We start from the raw sequence: 21,304 nt of genomic DNA on the forward strand, positions 1-21,304 counted from the left end.
TCATAGCCCTTCTGTCCCAGGAATTTAGGGAACTAACCAGCCACCCCCAAAGAGGTCTCGGGGAACAAAAAACCAACTGCCCCAACAGGGTGGTTTAACAGATCATGCAAAATTGCAGAGTCAGTTGCTGGGTGCGTTAAAAAAAGGGAGACCCTGGTAACATTAGGGAAAGCAGGGTCATGTATGGGGCAACCCTACAGGAAGCTAAGAAACTGGGAAAATATTTGGCCTAAACTCCTGGAAGCTGCGACCTCTAATAGCCAGATGTAGTTCTGGTTCTTGGTTAGCCTTAGTAGTGGGAAACTGAGCAAACCTTCAGAGTCCTCAATCTTGCCCTGTGACTGGGCTGCTCATTTTGGGAGTCAATATTTAGACCACTCCCAGACCAAGAGAACCATTACTCCTAGGGGTGACACCTATTTGTTAAGATCTAATTTGCCCCAGTAGTCCTTTCGTTGGAGGAAACTGCATGAGCTGGAGCTGCTTTAGGCCAGGGAAAGCCCCAAGCCTTGAGAAGATCCCGGCAGATCTATTAAAATCTGAGACCACTGTCTGGGTCCCCGGCATAAATGTTATCTCTAAAGCAAACATTAGGGAAGAGGCTATTCCCACTTCTTGGAGGGATGCTGAGATCGTCCCAATTTTTAAGAAGGGGGATCCCAGCATCTCATATAATTACAACCCAATCAGCCTTATAGATATTTCCCAAAAGGTTTTCAGTAAACAGATTCTTGAGCATATTTTGGATTGGTGCAAGGAGAATAATGTTCTCTCAAATCTGCAAGCAGACTTTAGGCTCAAGACGAGTTTTGTTGACCAGGCCTTCTGACTACACCTTGGTAAATAGAAGATGGTGGACCTGGGCAAGGTTGACCTTTTTGTGGCCTCATTGACTTCATAGCTGCCTTTGACATTGTGCCTAGGGGGGAATTGTGGGAGGTGCTCCAAGAAATGGGAGTCCCCCAAGATTTACTGAGTATAATCAAAAAACTCCACAAGGGTAATTTTGCAAAAGTCAGGTGTGGCACCAAGAGGAAAGCGACCGAGGCCAACCCCAGAGGACCAAGGAGTTCGACAGGGCTGTGTCTAAGCGCCAACCCTTAGCGCCAACACTTTATACATTAATAACTTTGTCGGCTATCTGCTGAATTGGGTTAATGACTGTCCCTCCTTGGCAGGGAATCCTGGTGCACCTATTTGTGGACTACACACTCTTGTCCTAAACTAGGAGGGGCCTGCAAAACCTGATTGCAACACTTGTTGAATCTATCAGAGTATGGTCTTAAAATCAACACCCCTAAAACTAAAAACAGGACATACTACTCTAAGGAAGAAAGGGCGAGATGGCTGGTTAAAGTTGGGAATGAACACCCGGAAAAAGTGAGAGAGTTTGACTACATAGGCATCAGATTAGCTGAAACTGGGTCAAGAGAACCACAGATCTAAGAAGCACTCTTTTCAGGACCTCTCCTATCCCTATGAACTGTTGACTCTTATTCAGACATGCAAGCTGTGCTACAGAGCCAGCCCTCCTCCTGTGATCCTTTGCAGCCTTAAACACTAATTGGCCAGTTGCAGACAGAAGAAATACACCGCTGTGGTTTGTAGAGGCATGCTTACATGAGTGTGAACAGTCCACACTACCATAGCTAATAGACAGTAACATTTACCATTTATCTAAGCAAATTGGGATAAGAGCGGTCCTGAAGAAGGCCCCTTTAACCCAGAAAAGCAGAAAGTAGGGATGAAACATGTCGACCAGTGGCTTGGGGGACATAATATATACCCTTAGGAAGCCACCATTTTCCTTGCTGTTGATCTTGCCAAAGGTAATCCGAATTAAAAAAAGAGAGGAACCAGCAGGCAATTTTTACCAATACCCGTAGAATCCCACAGAACATAAGTGCTTCAGTAAAAAATTGTGTGAGTCTGCCCACTCACTCTAGGAGCAGTGGGTGAGGATTCGATGACGAAGCAAGACACAGGTGGTAGTTGTGGGTTAGGATACTATAAAATAATCTAAGATTTTGAGGGTCTTACAAATTCCACCCATTAGGAGATAGAGAAGGTAGGAGCACTCTCTTACTGTGGTTAAACAAGAGTAAACACATGATTCCTGCCACAATACTGCCACTTGAAAGGAAGCATCCTGGATCTACTGTGGTCATGTGGGAATCTATGCTGGTATGGCAATGCAGTTGTTCACTAGTACAATGAAATGATCTATTAATTGAAAGCTGAATGAACAGGGAAGCAGTGCAAGATGCCTACCACTTAAAAGAGAAGACATTGCAACTTATTTGAACAGGTGGGTCCACCAAGTCTAGATCAAGTCAGATAAGCTTTGGCTTCCATGGCCCATTTTCTAAAATTAACCAGCTTTCAAAATGGGGGAGAGGAGTTACAGCCAAAGGAACACATCAGAAATACATATAAAGTAGCAAATAACAATGCCTGAAAAGACTGCTCCTTAAAAATACCATAAAACAGAGTGATTTGGATATAGATTTTATTATGCCGAAAAAAGTATCCCTCTCCAAAGAAATATTAAGAATAATTTTCTGAGCTGAAAACATCATGGGAATACAAAACATCATGGAGTCATTATGTCAAGAGCTTGAGTACCAAGCTATTACTCACAGGTCTGAGCTAGTAGAAAGTGGTAGTCACACTCTTGCAGTAGGGGTGGGAGGGACCACAAGTAAGGTTGCAGCTTTTCAATTACTCAGTAATCTGCTTGGTGCAAGCTATGTGATATAAGCAAAAGAACCCTGACGTCCAGCGTCAAGAAAAGGCATGGTGCTTCTGTACAGCTGAGTAAGAAATGCTTCTTGGGTAATATGCACAAGAAAACTGTTTGAGAACAACTATGCAAGGACTGACTGTAGAATCAACAAAGTTACACATAGACTATTAGAACTAAACTAGTAAACAGAATAAACTGGAGCAGCTTAGACAGAGGGCCCAGAAGAAGCCACAACTCAACACCCCTGACTTCAAATGCAACAAATTGCCAACAAGAGAGTTTTTCGGCTTACGATACACCAACAAGGCAGCTTAGATAGCAAATATGGTTTGCAACAAAATAATAATCCATGATCCTGTTTGTGATCGCACTCTCACCCAGGGACCAGCTTCATGCACAGCTCTCCCACAACTGTCGACAATTTTAACAGGAGATGTGATCTAACCTTTTAGTTTTCCCCAAAATGAAACATTTACTTCTATGTAATATTAGTCACCAATTTGCTCATTTGGGGTGCAGTAAAAACCAATTGTTAAATGAAGTGGACGCAGTTACCCACTTCTCTGTAATTTGTGACCTACATTCTGAGGTACTAGTCAATTTGCGGCAAGCGTGTACACCCAACACCAGCAAGCACGTCAATAGTAGTAGGAATTGAAAATAAAAATCACAATCTCTATTAATCACTCTTGAAACGCTAGACCAGGATGAACAGCACCCAGTTGCAACTTCAAAGTACAATATTGTCCTTTGAAGTGCTTGTGGAGTTATTTCCATCTGTAAATTCAGAACAGACAATAATAGAAATGCACTCCCATTTCCTTTAGGGATCTTATTGAAGATATATGCGGCATAAACAAACAAAATAAGCATTTTTATTCATCCGCGTCTTACAACAGAGGCACAACAAAGATACAAATATGTTTCCCCAATCTATCATTTTACTTACTCGATCCTAAAGGTTACTTAAAGCACTTAAGCTAAGAATGCATTTTCATCCTTACTAGATTTCCACTGCAGACGATTTTCGGCATTTAAGTACATTTGAAAACAGGGCCCCATTCAATTTTTGGACTTAATGGACACTATCAGAATCAGGTATCCGAATAGTGTCTTGTTGTCCAGGAAAAGTGGAGAAGTTACCCGCGTTGGTTTTTGTGAAGGCAGGGTAAGGTGTTGTATTTTTAATTATAATTCTGAATAAGAAAGTAACATCTTGATGAAAAACTAGCAGACTACATAATTATCCAAAAATAGCAAAAAAAACAGAACAGGTCAGCTGGGAACAACCCTCCCAAAATACTATTTGGGTCACACATTTAGTAGTGCAAAATAAATAAATAACACTATAAATGAGACAGATGTACAAAGCAGCTCTACAATTCCGCTCCAGGAGTGGAAGACCTCAGTTTAGGTTCCGGATAGTTATGCTTCCGGTGACTAGCAGGATCAGATTGCATTCAAGTTCCCACTGCCACTCAAAGTTTTAACATGGGATCTCTTTCTCCAAGTACTGTCCCTCAGATTTACGTGCAGTGAGTAACTCAGCATCACATGACGGACTTTCACAGTACCCGGCTAGTATTTCAGGAGCAGCACCCTGTCCTCAGGAGTGTTGGAGCAAGATCATAGCAATACATTCTTACAGCAGAGTCATCACCAGATACTGAAACTGGTACTGAATGTGTTGGAGTGGGTCAAGAGGGAGTGTTGCCCAGATTGTGCAGATAGCAGGTCTTCATGCTGGGTTTATGTCCCATATCCCGGCAGGTCCTCAGGGCGGCTCTCCAGTGAAAATGGAGGGATACGGCAGTCAAACATGTAACCATCCTCTCGTTCCATTCGAAACGTGCCCCTGAGAAAAAAACAACACCCATGTTATTGTGCCTCTAGGAGAGAGTGCCTGAGCGCTGGTTTTAGGGGAGCATTAAGATATGGTGCAGATCAGTAGTTGGGGAGAAGTGGGGTATGTGTGTGCTGCGTAGCGTAGGAGTGTTGGTTGTGAGACAAGTGTAGGGCATGGTGCAGGCTGGTAAAGATATGTAACAGTCAACACTGACGCGCAGGTTTTGAAGGAGCTCAAGTACTTATGTAGGAGAGATGCCAAGTTTATCATGCAGAGTGGAGAAAATGTTACTCACCTATAACAATCATTTTGCAGCTTGTAGAGTTGTAGGTTCACACGAGGTGCACACTCCTGCTATCTAATGTTGGGCTCGGACAGTGCAAAGTTTTTTTTCCACATAGATGTACTTTCAGTTTTAAGGTGACTCAAGATTCACCACCTGAAACATACAATCCACCAGAACACAGACTCTACCTTCGATTGAGTTTTCTCTATAGGGTTAGTGTTTTGGGAGGTGATGCATTAAAATGTCTGAACTGGAGAAAAGTAATGAATAATAATTAAAGCAGGGGGATGGCCGCGGAGAACCACGCCTACGCGTAGCCACAGATGACCATAGTTTCCTCCCCCGGCAATGGCGGCTTGGCGTTTTTGAGAAGCACGACACAGAGCTGAGATCTCTGGCGGCGGGCGCATTTAAGTTACCGATGCACTTTCGGCATGCCAAATGGTCGTTGAGGCATCGGGAGTATTACCGGCAGGAGCGGATAAGAGAAATGAGTCGAAGTGGAGCCTTATGGTAGCAGATGATTGAGCACGACCAGGCTGGGATATTCAGATTGAAACCAAGCTGGTTGGAGTGGGAGTGGGAGCAGCTCTGATGGGAGGGATGCTGTTTGAGGAGGTGAGGTGAACTAGCCCTGAGAACTATGGCTTTTGGGTTTCGCTAGCGTAGGCTGCGCACATGCGCAGTTGAGCTCGCGAGATTTTATGTTTTCAGAGTACTTTCAATAGTGACGTTAAGCCCCGCCCCTCTTTTCCAAGGGCTGGCGTCACCGTTCATGCTAAACGGTGGCCAGCCATTGGAAAAGAGGTCGTACTCTTTTCTCTTTTGAAGCCGTCCCCCTTGGACTGGCATCCTTGACTTACGTGTGTGGTAAAAGGTTTGTTATCTTCTTTATGGGGCGAAACAGACGGTCCCATAAAGAAGATAATAAACCTTTTACGCCAGCCGTCCAAGTGGGACGGCAATAAAAGAGAAAACTTGGCGTCGTGGCGAGCGCACTTTGGGTATATCGCGGCACCCGCGCTTTACTTTTAATGTTATAAGTAAATCGCATGTGCCGCGATTATACCAAAAGTAAAGAAATAAGAAAAAACATCTATTTCTTTACTTTTAGTATAATCGCTGCACCCGCTCTTTACTTTTAATGTTAAAAGTAAAGCGCGGGTGCCGGCTGCCTGGCGAGCACTTGTTCTGTAGTGGGAACCGAGACCAGTAGATAGACGGGGGTATTCCAAAGCCTGGTAATCCTTCCAGCGACTTGTCCGACCTTGAAAGTTTGGCTCTAGAGGGTTTTGACACTGCTCGGCCTCCGCTAGATTCCAAGACGCTGGATGTCCCTCAAGGTATGGACGCCGCTTCTCACCTGTTTCGGGTGGACCGGGGCCGAGGAGGTTGGTGCAAACGCGGCTCCAGTATATTACAGGACGTTGGCGGCTCCCGCCAGGTACGGGCGCCGCATCTCACCTGTTTCAGCTGCAGAGGGTGGTGCAAGATGTGACTGGAATTTGCCTCCCTCTCGGTGTTTGCATCAGACATGAAACCCAGCACAGTTGCACACGTATTGGGAAAACGCCCACGGTTGCATGACTGTTTCCCGGTGACTTTCTCGAAAGTTAAAGGCTTCTCACATCACGCCACTTAGCCCTCCTTGGTATGACATTGAGCCGGTATGTTGTTCACACTGCTCTTTCAAAGGACAAAATTGAACCACCTGTTTCAGTTGTGTGACGGGATGTTTTCATGTAAATCATGTGACTATTTACATGCAATCAAAAAACAGTGTACTGGGGTGCACAGCAGTGTTTCAGCAAAGTTCATTCAAGTTTAGAGGTGCCACATAAGCAACGTCAGGTGTCCCTCGGCGTTAAGTAATCAAAACACAATGTGAGGTCAGTGAACCACTGGTCCCATCCTTATGTGCACACAATATATTTTCCTATGAATACAGGAATTTCAAGCTTTTTCATCGATAGTTCATCTTGTTTTTATTCACTTTCTGATTCATAAATCAATAATTATTAGCTACTATATTTGCGCATTGTTGCTCTTTTTCTCAGAGCATACTGGTATTTCTTAATTCAAATACATCAACATCCAATGCATTTCGGGGCCATTCCGTGCCCCTTCATCAGGGATACTGCGTCAAAAAGGAGAGAAAGGTACCGTGTAAGTGTGGTAAGTATCAGTGAGATATGCGAGTTATGGGACAAAGTTGGAGTGTCTTATTGTCGGGTCACCCTTATTAAAACCATGTTACCAGTGTGGGTGTAAATAAAAAGCGGGAAAAAAGAGAAGCGTCTTACTTGTATTTGAGGGTTGCAGTTGTTTAAGTCTAAAAAGGAAAAAATATGCGTGGCGGGTTATTTCCTAATGTCGGCGGATAACGCGTACATGATTACATGCAGTCATCCGTTCTTGAAACTGTTAGAAGGAAACTAACCTGAGGTAAAGGTTTGAAGAACCTTCAAACCTTTACCTCAGGTTAGTTTCCTTCTAACAGTTTCAAGAACGGATGACTGCAATCCCCCCCCCCCCCCTAATAATTGCTGTATTTTGCTACCCCAGCAGCAATCAAAGGTGCCATTTTCCTTACTGGCACTAGGGCCACTGGCATCCTTGCTACGCTGTACAAAGTAGCCAAGGTGATCCAAGTGTCTAAGACTAGGAGCGAGGGCAAAAACGGTGCAGAGGTAAAGGGCAGGCGGTGGGGAAGGGGAGGGCAAACGGGTTGGAAAGTGGGTAAAGGTAGCTGACAGGCGTTACAGAGGGGCAGAAACAAAAAGGGACAGAAGAGTAGAGGTGCAGGTAGTTAGCAGGAGGGGCGACAGGAGCAGGATGGAAGAGTTATGAAGTAGGGACGATGTGGTGTTAGCAGAGTAAGAGGCAGCCCTACAGGGCTGGGGTAGAGGCTGACGGGACGGCGGAGGGTGCCACCTGGGTGCTGTGTGCAGTGTTGTTGTGCCTGGAAGCAGAGAGGCGGAAGACAGTGAAAGAGAGTAGGAGGGAGAGGTGGAGAGAAGCAAGAGGGTCAGAGCCGGTGGCAGGTGGCCCTTGGGGGGGAAGCAGGGGCCGGCCTGGTGGCACTGCTGTGACTGCATCCCCCGGGGGCGGAGGAGTGCGTGTAGGAGAGTCAGGTAATGTCTGTGATGGGGGGGGCAGTCTGAGAGGAGCCCGGGCACGAGCAGCGCTCCCCTGCACCAGTAGTGACCCTCCGCTGCCTTCCTTCCTCCGCAGGGAGCCTTGCCGAGGGCCGCGGGCCACTATGCCCGTGATCCGCCTGCTGTTAACCGCTGCCCTGCTCTGCTGCCCGCCCAGCACGCCTGCTCTTTTAAGTTTATTTTGTGCTTTTATATTTTTGGTGGGGAATAATGCAGCTTCTCCCCAGGGAGGCGGACTCACAGAGGACGCAAGACCCCCTCACCCCACCCAGCTTTTCTGTGGGAGCCCGGCACGGATAGCCAGGAAGGAGGGCGTGCGGGGGAACTAGCCTGGGGGCCCCAGCAGGTGGTAGGAGGTAAGAGGGCTTAGTCATGGCGGGGGGTGGGGGGGTTGTTCAACCGTGCTTTGCTTGTGAGACTTGGGTGAATGGAGAAAGTGCTGGTGAGACACTACACTTTATATCACACTCCGGCTGTTGTGGGGCAGACCGGCAGACATGCCAACCCTCCCGATTCAGGCGTGAGACTACCGATTTCAAGGCTAGTCTCCCGCCTCCCAATTCCTGCAAGCAGAAACCCGATTCCTTGGGGTTTCAGCTGACAGGGCTTGGTATTGGGTAGAGTGCTAATTCTTCCAGCAATAGTCAGAGTGGCCATGCAGGGGCTCTATAAGGGGTGAAAAACTAACAAAGCTTCATTAACCAGGCAATGGTCTTTTAATGACCTGTGAAGTACTAGGGGGGTGTCGGGCGGCTGTGTGTGTGCACGGAAAGCTGTTTCAGCCTGGGCTGTCACACGGGAGGGGGGGGAGGGGGGAGAATGCACTGCCAGCAACCTGCCAGACTAGTGTACAACACTTCCTCTCTCTGCCTGCCATTGCGCTCCATACTTCTGAAAGGTAAGAAAAAAACGTGCATTTGCGTTTCAAATGTCCAATCCAGCAGCAGCACACTTCCAAAGCCCATACATGACAGTAACTCGATGCAAGGCCCCATTCTCCCGATTTTGTTTTTAAAATCTCCCTCTTTGCTTTTCTGAAATGTTGGCATGTATGCAGACAGGAAGGTTTTGTTTTGCAGAAGGAAAGGGAGGGGGTGGAACCCACATACCCTCTTGCGCGAGCCCATCGCTCCCTTGCACGCTCGTCTCGTAACAAACGTTTCACCACATTGTATATAGGTAATCCGGTGAAATGCCAATACCATTGTTTGCGAAAACTGGCTCTGGTGACTAGCATTGTAACTGTTTACTGCAGGCGTGGGGTCAGGGACTTGTAGGGGAGGGGGCAGTTTGGGGGGAGTTGAAGGTATGGGGTAGAGCCAAATCTGTTCCTGTCACACAACCGTGTCTTCGATGTAAAATGTGTTGATATTGTACTTGCAACACTGTTTACACTCTTTAGTTATTTCTGGTCGAATAACTGTGTGCTGAGGACTCTTTTTTGAAAAATCTCAGCTTCTCCCCACTCTTGAAGTTGTTGGCGATACTGGATCCAATAAAGAACAGCATATAAACCTGTGCAAATTGTTAACGTCGTTTTTTGGGGGGGGGGGGTCTTTAAAAATGTTGCCACGCTAAAATCAATCTTAGGAAAGAGGCAAAAAGTTACGTGATTTATTTTACATCTGCTAAGCTGCTGGTGCCTAGCCGTACCATCTTTCTTTCACCCTATTGCCTGTACCGCATAGTCTATCTTTCTTAGCCAATATATCCTATCCCCTGCCCCTACTGCCGCCTCGACATCTCTTACACCCCGTCGGTTCCCCTCATCCTGCGAACATGTCACCCTGCGGCTGCCGTCCCTCGTCGTGAGTTCTCTTCCTCGCCCCATTTTCACTCCTGGTGGCTACCTCAGACCCGCTTCGGCAGCGCACTTCCCTCCAACAGTCTCTCGGTCTCTCTTCTCCACGAGAGCCTTTTCCGGGCACAAGGCCACAGACTTCAGAAATCTGAAAACATCTCCCTTGCAGCTGGTGGGAGCAGCTGCCTTCCTGCAGGTCTGAGGCAGTGGAAAGGCCTCGGCTCCCTCTTCACTGCCGAAGGAGGGGGCCAGGGAGCGCACGTGCTCCCTGGCCGAGGAGGTCACAGCTAAGGGAGGCCCTGGCAGAGAAGGGCTGACACCCCCCACCCCAGCTCATGAACCACCCCTCCCAGTTCCCACTTGCTGGTCGAAAGAACACCATGCCATGGCGGAGGGGGATCTCAGACCCCCCAATAGCTGAATAAGGCGATCACGGCCCAGGCAGGCTTTGGCATTTAAGCATCTGGGCCTCCTTTAGAATGGCATATATCCCAGAGAGTCCAGAAACGGATAACTGCACAATTACCCCCTCCCCACCCCACTCCGGTGGAGGATACCCGCACCTCTTCCTCTACCCTCTCACACTTAGCAAAGTCAAACCCCAGCACTAATGCTTTTCTTGTTAGAGGAATATGCATGCATCCTGTTGTATCTCGTCCTGCACCCCACACGTTTCTTGCACAGGCAGTGAGACCTGTAGTGACCCCCACACCCCCACACTCCCCGAGAGGCCCTTGCTGCAAGACTTAATTCCACACATTTTTAGGGCTTACTTTATAGCACAATTGTCTGCATCGCCTATTTCGAAATTCTTTAACATCTATGGCATAGCAAGCTTTAGCACTCCCCGGAGTAACAGACTCCTCTCCTATCTCATGCTGTTGGCGGTTTGATGGATCATTCCGTCTTCTAGAAATTGCTTAACCAGAATGTCTGAGGCACTACTTTACATCTGTAAAGTCTACCTAGTCATCGCAGGTTGTCACATCCCTGTACGTTTCTGTTGCAGAAAGCAATAACTGTCCTACTTTTCTTCCGGTATTGCAATAGGTCTAACATCATTTCTGCACCCTACGCCTGAAAAAACAGTTGTGTGCATGCCTTTAGCTGCCCATGAGAGCCAAAATAAAGCCAGAACTAATGGCTTTATGAGTGTTTGTTTTTTATGTGGGATGCCTGACCGCCTCTTGTTGTTCAACCCCCACTCTAACTCGGGGGGGGGGGGGGGGGGGGGGGGGGTGTATGGATTTCTGCTTGCTGCGGGGGCAATTCATTTCCCTGTTGAATCATAGTCACAGGTTCAAATCACAGCCTTTCATCCATCTGAAGTCAATAACATGAGTACCATTAAGTTGGGTAACAATAGACATCGGTTATTCCGCGCCAAGATGCCCACTGGTCAAAGTGCGCAAATACACACATTATGTTATGTTGATGCAGGAGCGCCCACCTCTTGCTATAGGGTCCTCCATGTCTGTCTGTCGCTATTCTTTCTGCACAAGCTCCCCGCAGGGCCACAAGCAAGGCCTTCATCCCATGATTTCTAATTGCATGCCAGTTCACAGATTTGGCTTCCCTGATACACCTTAGAACTGGAGTGTTGTTTCCTCTGCCTGACCTTCACTGGACCCCAGGACAATTGCTTAAAAGGAGTGATGTGTTTTTGAAAGGGGAAGGGGGCGGAGTTAAAGGGGAGGCAGGGGCAAGAGCGCACAGGCCCTGTAATAGTTTTCTGCATGTCCTTTTGATCCTGCCGAGTGTTATTTTGTGTGCAAGGTTATTTTGTTTCTAAGCATTTACAATGCAATAAGTCTCACACTGACATTATTTTGAGCTATTGACATTGTAAATGACATTTTTTTTTCTTTTGTAAAACATGAATAAAAAGCATTGTAATTTAAAATGCCAATAGCTAAAAGTTTAGTTTAAGTTATTGGCATTGTTAATACCAATGCCTTTTATTTATGATTAAAAAAAGAAAACACAAATGAGGCATTGTTATTTACAATGTCAATAGTCAATATCAAATGCCTTTTATTTATGTTTTACAAAAGAAAAAGAAAAAACCCAATGTCATTTACAATTTCAATAGCTCAAAATAATGTCAGTGCGAGACATATTGCATTGTAAATGCTTGTTTCTTCTGCAATTTAAGAAGCCAGAGCTGAATTAACGAACTGAGAGGGAGAATGTTTTTTATCCTCCTGTTAATTTACCCTCCAAAATTTTCAAATATGAAACCGATTTCATAATCAAGGTGCCTTTAGTTTGCAGCTTCCAGAGGAGGAAGAAAAAGGAAGAAGGGAGAAAAGGAAAAAGATATGAAAAAAGAAATCTTAAAGAGGACTGTGAAATATCTGCGGTGTGGATTTAAAGGGGAAGACAAACATGGGAAAGCATCATAAACAGATTAATCTTGTCGCCAACGTTGGTTCTGTGGCAGGACTAAAAGCCAAAACTCGATTGGCACAGGCAAAAGCACTTTCTTCAGCGGTTAGAGCTGGACATTCGGTCAACCGCCCGGACTCAACTTAAGCTTTGAGAGCTCGGAAGAGGAGCCTGCTGAGCCGCTCTTGGAAGCTGGGCCCCGCAGTCCAGCTTCAGATGGAGGATCCTGGTACTACTGAGAAAAACCAGGCTGGTGACCCAATAGCAGGGTCTAGTAAAGAGGAGGCAAAAAGAATGAATGACTTTGCACTATTTTTGAAAAAGGCGTCCCAGGCGGCCTCCCTCAAATCCATCGCCCAACCATCACGGCTGATTGAGGAAGGGGCAGTAGGGATAGAAGACATCCACAACAGCCAGCGACAGACCTCATCTCCATCTCCATCTGCATTAGCAACGGCTCAGGCTGCTCTCCCGCCTGACATAACAGCACAAGAATCTAGCCAAAGCTGCGTTGTCCAGGTAACACCTCCTACTTCAGGGGGCACTCCACTACTCCATACCCAGCTTTTTTAGATTCTGGCAGCAGCGTCAACTGAACTGCGATCAGGTGCCCAGGCACAGCAACCGACCCCGCTGCCCGATGGCAACAATGCGGGACCACCGGGCCAGCCCCCGGGAAGTCAGAAGGCTGCAAAGAATCGACAATTGCTGATTTCAGAATCTGTAGAAGCCTCAATGGATGCTTCGATGATGCAGCCCCTACTAAACAGAAGGATTTTAAAACCTTGCTAAACCTGATCCTTGAGGAGATAAGAGAAATAAAGAAGTCTCAAGAAACTGAAATAGCCTCTCTTCATCAGCGTCTCGGGAAAATTGAAGAAGCAGTGGCCTGCTTCCCAGTAAAAATTCAAGCAGCTGAGTCAAGGATTGCCCTGCTAGAGGACCAAATGAGCTCCATGCTCGAGAGTTAACGAAGCCACCAAGGATAAGAATATTTTAGAGAACAAACTTTAGGAACGTGTAAATCACTTGCGACGATCAAACTTACGAATAGTGGGGGTTCCCGAGGGGAATGAGGGATCCCAGCTGTTGCAATGGGTGGAATCCTTTATCAAGCAGAGGATATTGCCCGAGCATAATGGAGACCTAACAATCACAAGGGCCCACAGAGTCCCCTCCCATCTGTTTCGTAACTCTAACAGTCAACGCACCATCCTGGTCAACTTTGCTAACTATGGAATCAAGGAAAGGATTTTGGCTAAGGCCATACAACAAAGACAATTCTCGATTAATGAAACTTCGAATTGCCGTATATTTTCTGACATGTCAGCGGCAGCTGCACGTTGGCGCAAACAGTTTGTTAAACTTCTCTTCCTCTTAAAGCACAAGGCGCACTGGCATCAATAACCCAACAATCCAAATTACATGTTCTAGTGAGAGGGAAGTTCCACATGTTTTCAAACTTAGAAGATGCTCAGGGTCTTCTTAAGGAGATCTCTTCTTCGAAGTGAAATAATATGCTAGACAATGTGTACATCGAAGTTCACTATTGCCGGGGGAGGCAGGCAACCCAGGGTGTAGGTCCATGACACCCATTAGAGAAGTAGGGGGTGAGATGTGGTTAGTGTGGTGGTCCACATTTCTCGGAAGGAGGGGGTTGCTGACGGGGGCTAGTTCAGGGGAGGGTATAGCAGTAAAAAGAGCAGTAGCAGGGGCAACTGGGGAAAGGTAACAGGATTGTGGGATTTTTCTTTTGCAGTCTGAAAGTCTATACAAATGATAAGTGCTGTATTGTTTCAGTCAATGGCAATGGAATACTAAACAAACAGAAATATGGAGGGATTATCAGGTGGTTAGCTTCTTTGTCGCCGCACGTGTTATTTCTTCAAGAAACTCACTTAAAAACAAATTCCCCAAAGCTTTTTATCCCTAGAGCATTTTCTCATGCTTTCTATGCATCAGCTGGGCTGACAAAAAGAGGGGTAGCAATTTCCTTTGCAGAGGTCTCCCTTGGGAATTTGGTAAAGTCCGAAGAGACCCCTTTGGAAGGTGGATCTGGGTCAAGGCCAAACAAAATGGTAAAACATTAAATTTTGTAAACTATTACGGCCCAGTAATAGACGATACCACAGCACTATTGAAAATCAGTGAGCTACTTAGGGGGACACCGGACAGATAATTTTAAGGAGGGGATTTTAACTTCATTCAACATTTGAATAAATACACCTCTAACAAGAACAACGATTAATTGCAAATTCACATGCTAGTCTTGCCGATTTCAAATGGCTTCCCGTATTGATTTCTTCTTAATATTGATATCTTTGAAACATATAGGTACTGAAATAGGGGCAAATTAATTCTCTGATCACTCCCTAGTAAAACTAGAGTTGGAAATTGAGGAGGCAAGGAGGATAAGATCCAGGTGGCAGATGGATCGTCTCCTCCTTCAGGACTCCCAATGGGGAGCTGATATATTGTATTGTTTTTATTAACTGTGCGATTAATTAAAATTTTTACAGTAAAAAAAAAAAAGTACAGAAAACGGTAATTCTAAAATTTCTTTGCATTATTTAAAACAAACAATGTACGCCTGTACTGGTTAAAAGAATGGTATAGAAACAAGCAGAGTAGAGCGAGAGTCTTAGTCCCATTTGATTGGCCTTTCCCAGCGTTGAAGCGTAGGAATGAGTCTTTGCTTTCTTTCATAGGGGGACGTGCAGGTGGCACTATCAATGATGCTACGTGACAGGTACACTTCAACTCTGATCCGTTACAATGGGGGTGACCTTCCCAGATGATATAAAAAATGGATACTTGAATACTTTAGGATTAATGAAGATACAGCAGAGGTTTTTTCAGTTTGGCGGGGGTTCAAAGCAGCCTTGCGTGGGCAGATGATCGCTTTTTCAGCCGCCCAGTCTTAACAACGGCGTGACAAAATAGCCAAACTTCAGCAGGCTGTGGATATTGCCCTGAGCCTGAGTAATACCCCATCACAGGGGGCGGGGAAGCGGTGAGTCAGCTTGAAAGGGAATTCATTCTAAATGAAGAAATAAATAGTTTCAGGACGTACCAATAACGTGTGTATGAGGATAGCCAAATGGTCGGTAAATTTCTAGCCGGGGCAACCAAAACTAAACAGAAGCAGCTTTAATTTCCGAAATTATTGACCCAAAGTCCAGGGATAAAATAACGGGAAAGGATGGCATAGTCGAAGTCTTTATGGGACATTATTCGCAGCTATACGCCACTAGATAGGAGGCAAGATTGGACCTAATTCAGGAATATTTTGAGGGGGTAAATCTTCCTAGTATGCCAGAGCTGCTGGTGGAACAAATTCAACTTGACATATCAGAAACAGAAGTTTTAAGAACTATTGCAGGGGCAAAGGCCCGTGTAAAGGATGGGTTGCCGATTACATTTGATAAAATATTTTCTAAGGAATTTACTCCATTCTTGGTGAAGCTGTTCAATAATATTAAGTCGGGAGGCTGCATCCCCTCAAGTTTTAAAGAATCTATAAATGTCCACTTTGTAAAGAAGGGTAAAATCCACAAAGATGTCAATTCTTATAGACCAATTAGTCTCCTCAATACTGATTATAAGATTCTAATGAAGGTCTGGGCCCAATGCTTCACCCCCATTATCCAGGAACTGATTCATAGCGATCAGTCCAGGTTTGTTGCGGGGAGGTCTATGTCCTCGAACACTGGGTTCTTAATTCAGGCACTTGACTACTTTACGAACAATAAAAACCCAACGCTCATTAAGATAGTGGACGCCGAAAAGGCGTTTGACCTGGTTAATTTGGATGCTCTTTTCTTTGGTTTGAACAAATTTGGTATCCCTGTCCAGGTCAATATTATGTTGAGGAACATCTATCAGGGTACCCAGGCTCAGGTGGTGATAAATGCCATCAAATAGGGACAGTTAATATCAATCGTGGGACCAAACAAGGTTGTCTGATGTCCCCCCTTACTGTTCACCTTTTTCATCGAGTCCCTGGCCATAAGAATCTGCGAAAACCCGGTAATTAAAGCTCCAATAATGGGGATGGCGAAATTAAAACACTTCACGGATGACATTGTTTTATACCTTAGCCCTGAGAGCCCGAACTTGGACCAGACACTAATAGCATTCAGTCAATTTGAATTGATAGGGGGTATAAAATAAATCAAAATAAAACCGAGATCTTAACACTGAATGTCGATTGTAATTTCCTCCCCTCCAATTTTAAAACCCAGGCTTTGAAAGCAGAACCAATACGATACCTGGGTATATATGTCTCTAACCGCTATGAATAGCTGTTCAGCTTAAACTATCTAGCAATGCGGAATAAAATCAAAGCATTGCTCGATAAGTGGTCTTTTCTACCCCTAACACTAATAGGCTGTGTAGCTCTAGTAAAAATTTCAATTCTTCTTCCCCTATTAATATTCCTTTTTATAAATGTACCTTTGACAATCAACTCCAACTATTTTAAAGAGCTGGAGTCAATGTTTAGGGAATTTGTCTGGAGTAGGAAGGCTTCTAGTGTCAAGTTAGCAATACTACAGCTAGAAACCAATCAGGGTGGTTTAGCATTGTCGAAAATTCAAACTTATTATGAGGCAACGGTTTTAGGACTTACAGCATGCCTATTGGAATCAAATGGTGTATCAGACAATTTTCTATTTGACAAAATGGTTCAGGAATCTGGCTTGCAAATTCCAACATTTTTAAAAACATCTAAATTGCCGAAGACCAGATATAAGACAGTACAAGACTTTTCTTTTAGATTGCAATCCTTTTTTTAAACAAGCTGGCTTTTTCGGATTCCACTATTTAAAGTTAGCGAAATGCAAAACTCTTGGTCTCCAAATACACTCTAGTCGTCTTAAAAGATGGAAAGATTGTAGTCTAGAAGAATTGGGGAACTTTTTTTATCAATAATAAAGTAATTTCCTGGCAAGAGGTTCAAAATAGATATGGTGATCGTAATAAGCTCGGCTTTCTAGAGCATCTGCAGATTATACATTTTATAAATAGATTTAATCTAACATCAAGCGGTGATCCAACAAAGCAGGTGAGCACATTATACTGAGACAAATTAAGGGGGGATGGAAACTGGTACTCTCAGCTGAGAAAGTGTAATGAGTTCCCTCTGGTTTAAGAATTCCTGGGAAGAGTAACACAGGAAACTGACTGCTCTTTCTCTTGTCAGGAGTGGCAGTCTAGAACCCAGCTAGGGAATAAGGCATTAAGAGAAGCCAATTTTAAAAGGATGGCTTTTCTATCCCGGGTGGCTGGCATATTATACCCCTAAAACGCTTAGCAAAAGATATCCGGAAGTGGAGAACAGATGTTTTCGATGTTAGGTAGAAGGTGAAGGGGCTTGGCTTCACACATTCTTCAAGTGCCCAAAATTAGAATTATTTTGAGTTAAGATCTTCTCGGCTATAAGCCAGGCAATTCAGAAGAGGCTGGATCCAGAGGCCGAGGTAGCCCTCTTCCTGTATTTCTAGAGTAAGGACTGATCTGACAAAAGCAGAAGAGACCTTCACGGTGATTTGTTCCCTTGTTGCTCGATCTTTCATTCTCCAGAATTGGAGGTCTGAAGATGTACCTTCTTACTTTAAATGGTTAAACAAAATGAAACAAACCATGATATGTGAAGAACATATGCTAGGAGGGTAGGCACAACAATAACATTTAATGCTGTTTGGAAATTCTTTGAGAATCCTGAAACTATGGTGGGAATATAAATTCTTTAGATGTTGCACTTTAGCACCTGTGAGCACTATAGCACATTGCACTTTTTCTGGCAAGCTTGAGATGCACTTTAAAGATGGCACGGCAGCACTTTTACACTGCAGCATTTCTGCAGGTAAATTCTTATACATATGTGAATGGTTAAGATACTGTTTTAATGAGTGCTCTAAAATCAAGGATATAGGTGAACTATAGTTGGATTACGAATATTTTCAGGTTGATTTTCACTTGGCACTATAACATTCTAGAATACCACCAAGTAAGATTTGTTCGCTTATAAATAATTTAAGATACAGCCAGATTACTGTTACTGTTGCTATTTACTTTCCGTTCATGTCTTGATATTTATTCCAGGTTGGTTCCATTTGCATAATGAAGAAGATTTATTGATCAAAAAATGTCAGTTATAATTCCTGTTGATTACTATGTATTTATGCCTTTTTTACTCTGCTCAATAAAATTGAAATAAATAAATAAATAAATAATAATAAAAGTAAATAAGCCTTAATTTAAACACTACATGTGGTGCTGTGCACTCTTACATGTGGAGGTGGGTAGGGTGCATGAGAATCTACAGCACTACAAGGTGCAGATCAATTGGAGAAGTAACATTCTAAATTTCCAGCATGTCCTGATGAAGCTCAAATGCTTTAGAGAAAATGAAAAGCTGTACCCAGTCCCTAAAGCTGTGCCTATGAGTAGCAAACTGAGACATGTGGGTCAATGTTTTAAGTACAGTTTGCCAGACTTGTACTTTTTATGGGGAGATGGCTGACCACACAATTATGCTTAGTGAATGTGTAACTAGACAATCAAGTGGCAATTTGCAGCTATCTTCTAATGGGATACTGTCTAAAAAAGCCATTGTGGTCCACTTCTTTAACCCCTTCGACGCTGATGACGAGCTGGGCTCGTCATGAGGTAGCCTCCTCGCACGCTCATGACGAGCCCAGCTCGTCACGTAACATGCGAATCCGTAAAACCCAGCGTACGGGCGGAAATCCTACCGCACGCATGCGGTTAAAGTAGTGTGCATTTGCATCTGGCATAATAAATCTGAATGCATTCTGCAATCCACCTTGGGCTGCTCAGATTGCGGCTGGGCAAATGCACTTAACACCTTTGTTTTTCTGATGGACTTGGTATGGTAAAAAAAAGTACATAATACATCTAAAGTCCGTCTTCTCACGACGGACTATGGCCGCAGAAAAAAGGGAGAAATGTCAACAGACTGGTGACAAGAAAAGGAGAGTTGACTTTTGGAAAGAGACAAAATGTGTCCACCAAGGACAACATGGTCTTTGTGCATCTACAGAAAAGATTCTTCAGTGGACAAGGCCTGTATTTGACTTACTCTTTGGAGACAAATTATGGCTTCTAAGCAAGCCACCTTCTGGGAGAGAAACTGCAGAGGACATGAATGCAAGGTCTCCAAAAGGGGCACGAAAGTCAAATATGGACAACAGTAAGGTCCCATGAGGGCGCTGGTTGTAATCTAGGAGCAATTACCCTCTCAAACCGTACCATAAATGTTTTAACAGCAGGAATTGTAAAGGTGGGCTGGTGGTGTCTGTTTTATAAGTAGGCAGCTATCGCTCACAGGTTTATATGTACAGAAGAATACTACAGCCCTGATGTTTGAAGTGCAGCAAGTAATATATAATATTTTGTACAGTAACCAACAAGTGCTAAATGTGTAGACTGTTACACTAGTGAATACATTGCTTGCATTTGTGTTAATGTTAATATTATTTTATATAGCGTACGGCTACTCCAGGGAGTGTCCCGGCGCTTTAATAAAAAACAGGAGGCAGATTATCTAGGGAAAGAGGGGACCGAGCAATGAACCTTACTGGACGAAGAGCCAGGACTTTAGCTCCCTCCTAAAACCCAATAGGCTCGCATTGAGTCTAATGGACACTGGCAGGGCGTTCCAAAGCTTGGGAGCCAGGTAGCGGAAAGAGCGTCCGCTGCATTACATGCTTCTGTGGTAGGATTTCTAGGCTCTTTCAAACGTTGTATACATTTTTCAGGGAGCTGTAAGTACCCAAATTCTAGGATCCCTTCAGGGTGCAAGATTGTGGCCCCCGAGGTTAATTTGCACTGTCTGTGCCGGCTGTTGTGTGTGCATGTGTTAAAGCAGTTGTAGCTTCTTGTGTGGGGCAATGGACAGCTCTCTAGAGAAAAACTGTCAGGGCTGTCGAGCCCAGAAGGAAGCTATGGGGACCATTGGTGCTTGTCACATTTTCCTGAAATACGAAATCCATGGTAGTGGCGGGGAGGGGGGGGCGGGGAGTGTATGCAAATATCCCTGCCCAGCTGATCCACAGGTCATTGCTCGAGGACTGTGGTTGAAAGTAGCTGGGTGCCAAGGTTTGGCACTTTGCTTTCCCATGTATGGAGAATAGGTTGATTGCTGGAATGCCTTAATCTGAGAAGCCACTATCGAGTTTTGTTCTCCAACGTACGAGTTTGCAGAGGACTCCTGCAGTGGAGATCAACAGTTTTCTTTTTTCTTCAATGTACTTATTGAGATTTTTATGAGAAGTAACAAGCACAAATCCCACAATACTTGCAGACATATATGTGCACCCTCTGGAAGTGCTTACATCATTCATCAAAGGTTTCTTGAAAAAAAATGCAGAGTAGATCATTACAGTTGAAACATTCATCTAAGAACAAAAATACTGAAGAAAAGCAATACAGTGGAATGTACTTCGCGTCTACTATGTTAACTGGTATCCACTTGACAGGTTACAATATACATCATTTAGCAGGTAATAGAAAATACATATCCCTTCCAAAGTGTTTATGGCCATACACAGATATCCCATAACTACCATTATCATGTATTTTCAGCCTCTGTATCTACTGGATGAGATGGGGCAGTTTTTTACGGGGTCCCAAATATCTTTGGGACGGGACGTCATGGGGAGCAGATTCGCATAATTGATCCGTTGTTCTTGACAGAATATTAAATCCTTGATCCAGCCCTTGAACTTGGGAGCCCTTCCATGCCCCCATAGGCATGCAACCCTATGTTTGGCCAACAACAACAACTGGTTACCAGGTTGGTGGCAGTCTCCTGGTACTGCTGGGACGCAGCGCGCTCAGGGTGCGGCAGTGCAAATCTTTTAACCTTGTAAAAGCATTTTTATTTTCTGTTTGTCTAGCTTGCAATTTCAGGATAATCGGCGAAAACTTTTTCTTGCGGCGCTTCTGCAGAGTTAAGGCAGACGCTTAGCCATTTTAAAATTATCGCCGATACCAGCTTATTTTTAGCTGTTCTTACCTGCTGCTGCGCAGAGCTCCCCCCCGCCCCGGTCCA

The 21,304-nt window shown here is 44.6% G+C and overlaps 1 protein-coding gene across 1 annotated transcript in view; it reads right to left on the bottom strand.

Annotated features, from left to right (window-relative positions):
- Window positions 1-2,495: 2,495 nt before the first annotated feature.
- The window catches only part of LOC144768600 (polymerase delta-interacting protein 2-like), a 148,695-nt gene continuing 129,886 nt past the window's right edge, over window positions 2,496-21,304 (bottom strand). Inside the window, exon 11 of the mRNA XM_078652397.1 lies at window positions 2,496-4,601. Coding sequence (XP_078508523.1) covers window positions 4,496-4,601 — 106 coding nt within the window. The 3' untranslated portion in view covers window positions 2,496-4,495. The remainder of the gene's footprint in view (window positions 4,602-21,304) is intronic.

The sequence above is a fragment of the Lissotriton helveticus genome, chromosome 7, assembly GCF_964261635.1.
Source record: "Lissotriton helveticus chromosome 7, aLisHel1.1, whole genome shotgun sequence".
Taxonomy (NCBI): domain Eukaryota; kingdom Metazoa; phylum Chordata; class Amphibia; order Caudata; family Salamandridae; genus Lissotriton; species Lissotriton helveticus.